The sequence below is a fragment of the Hakea prostrata genome, chromosome 10 (genome assembly GCF_041222555.1).
Source record: "Hakea prostrata isolate BN-2017 chromosome 10, UWA_Hpros_2, whole genome shotgun sequence".
NCBI lineage: Eukaryota > Viridiplantae > Streptophyta > Magnoliopsida > Proteales > Proteaceae > Hakea > Hakea prostrata.
Genome location: NC_142609.1, coordinates 13,654,320 through 13,656,664, shown reverse-complemented (window position 1 = coordinate 13,656,664; position 2,345 = coordinate 13,654,320). Strand labels below are relative to the sequence as shown.

General features: G+C 41.2%; 1 protein-coding gene across 1 annotated transcript; it reads right to left on the bottom strand.

Moving 5' to 3' along the window:
* Positions 1-640: 640 nt before the first annotated feature.
* LOC149002009 (18.1 kDa class I heat shock protein-like) lies at positions 641-1,108 on the bottom strand. The gene has a single exon (XM_089136550.1). It carries the CDS (start codon positions 1,106-1,108, stop codon positions 641-643), a length of 468 nt encoding a protein of 155 aa, XP_088992676.1.
* Between the last annotated feature and the right edge of the window lie 1,237 nt (positions 1,109-2,345).

Below are 2,345 nucleotides of genomic sequence, written 5' to 3'. Positions count from 1 at the left end.
CCTAAGGAATTAGGAATTGCTCATGTCACATTGTAAGAGTAGGGCATGTCCTTCCGTAATCTGTCTCTTGTAGAACTCCTCTAGGATGTGTATCTCTCAACTTACTTAACAAAAGGGTAAACAGCTGAAACCCTAACTAAATTGAGCTATAATAATCCTTTGAAAATAAGTAATAGAAATGTCACCTAGGGCTGTTAAGAGGTCATCAACAGCTGAGGGGTTACCGATGATTGTGACGGATGCGAGTTGTGATAAATGGAGAGTTAAAAGATGAATGAAGGGATTTTCCCTTCAGCTATTTCTATGTTTTTATGTCTGGTCAATAATTCAAAATAAGGTTCCTACCAAAACTCAGCGATATATTGCCATGTCGATAGAACCGGAAACAAAACCAATGAACGATATGGGTTTTTTCATATGTCGCCGAAACAAAACCAATGAACGATACCATTATTTTGACATCTACATATTGATAGAATGATAGATAACAATAGAACGAACGCTCATAAGTACTCATACAACAACCCCAACACCAGCTGGCGCTAACTCAAAATTACAACAACAAGAGAAGAGCATCTCTGAAAATCCTAACTCATATTTGTAAGTAGTAACCACACGCGGCGTTAAGGAACGGAAGCTTCTAGCCGGAGATTTCAATTGCCTTCACCTCTGGTTTCTTCACTTCTTCCTTCGGCACGGCGACAGTCAGAACTCCATTCTCCATGCCAGCCTTCACCTGATCGAGCTTTGCATTCTCAGGCAACCTGAACCTTCGCAGGAACTTACCACTGCTACGCTCGACACGGTGCCACTGCTCATTCTTCTCTTCCTGCTCCTTGCTCCTCTCTCCACTGATCTGAAGGACTCTCCCTTCTTCCACTTCCACCTTCACTTCTTCCTTCTTGATCCCCGGAAGATCAGCTTTGAAGATATGGGCTTCTGGGGTCTCCTTCCAATCGATTCGGGCATTGGCGAATGCAGCTGTTTCGTTGGAGAATTGCGATCGAGGAACAGATACGGAAGTTGAAAAGGGGAAGTTGCCAAATGGATCCCAGATATCCATTGAGAATGGATCACGGCCACCGAAGAAGCTTGGGATGAGCGACATTCTCACTGATTTCAACTTTGATTTATGGATGGATTCAAACGAATTGCGGAGGCTTTTCTACAGATAACTTCTGCTCCGCGTAGGACTTCCTGAACAATGTGGAACGCCATGGCTCCAGTATATATAACACAAGAAGAGAATTCCAGTACTTTCCAGTGTTTTCCATCATTTTCCGTGAAAATATCTGGACGAGAAGGTTGGTTAGAACCTTAGAATTTCCTTTTCCCCGTCAGGTTTGTTTTCCTAGGATTTCCCGAACATTCTAGCATTTTCTCAATCATTCGTAAAAGTTTCCGAATCTAGCGCGAACGAAAAGGACTAAACGCCCGACACTCTTATGCTTTCTGTGACTTGTTTGGCTGGCAACTTTTCCACCGTTTGGACTTTTAAGGCATTTTTGGCATGATTTTTATTTTTTATTTTTACTTAAAATAAATAGAAATAGTAAGGGTGTCGATTCGGTACGGTAACGGTAATTCGGTATGGTATGGTACGGTATTGAATTTGAAAACCTCAAACCATAACCGTACCGTACCATATTTAAACGGTACGGTATGAAAACGGTAATTTAAAAAACGGTACGGTATGAAACCGGTATGAAATCGGTATGGAAAAACGGCACGGTTCGGTATACGGTGTGGTTTTATTACGGTATTGTATGGGAACATACCAAGTTTGAAAAATGCAAAAAAGCACGATGTGAATTATAATAAGCATACATCAACGTACAGTGACTTATACAACCACACTACCACAACCAGTGCAGAAATTCATAACATCCTTCCCCACTCTCCCTTTCTGAGTACTCTCTGTACTCTGTCTCTCACCCACTGTTCTTCTTCTAATCCAAATAAAATTACCTACTGGAAGTACAATTTCATCAACTGGAAACAGATAAGAAGAGAAAGACCTACATATAATATAAGTGCTTAAGCTCTCACTTATTAATAAGAAGTGGATCAAGAACAGTAGATGGATTGAAGAAGCAGCAGCAAGCAAATGACTGTTGCAATGAAGCCGGCGATAAGAGCTCAAGTTACTCTGTCGCAGCACTTGGGAACTTGACCACAGATAGGCAACCAACCAGCGTGGCTATTCCCTTTGTTACCCACATATGTAGTTGCTAAAGCTGCTGAAATGCTTGAGCTGAGCAACATTGCCATGATCTACAAAATCCCATAAAAGAGCAATTTCATTAAATCTATCCATTTTTCAAATTCACAAACTCAAACCAAGA

What these genes read in the sequence shown, in the direction of transcription:
- LOC149002009 (XM_089136550.1), bottom strand. Translation starts at nt 1,108, where the DNA reads ATGTCGCTCATCCCAAGCTTCTTCGGTGGCCGTGATCCATTCTCAATG.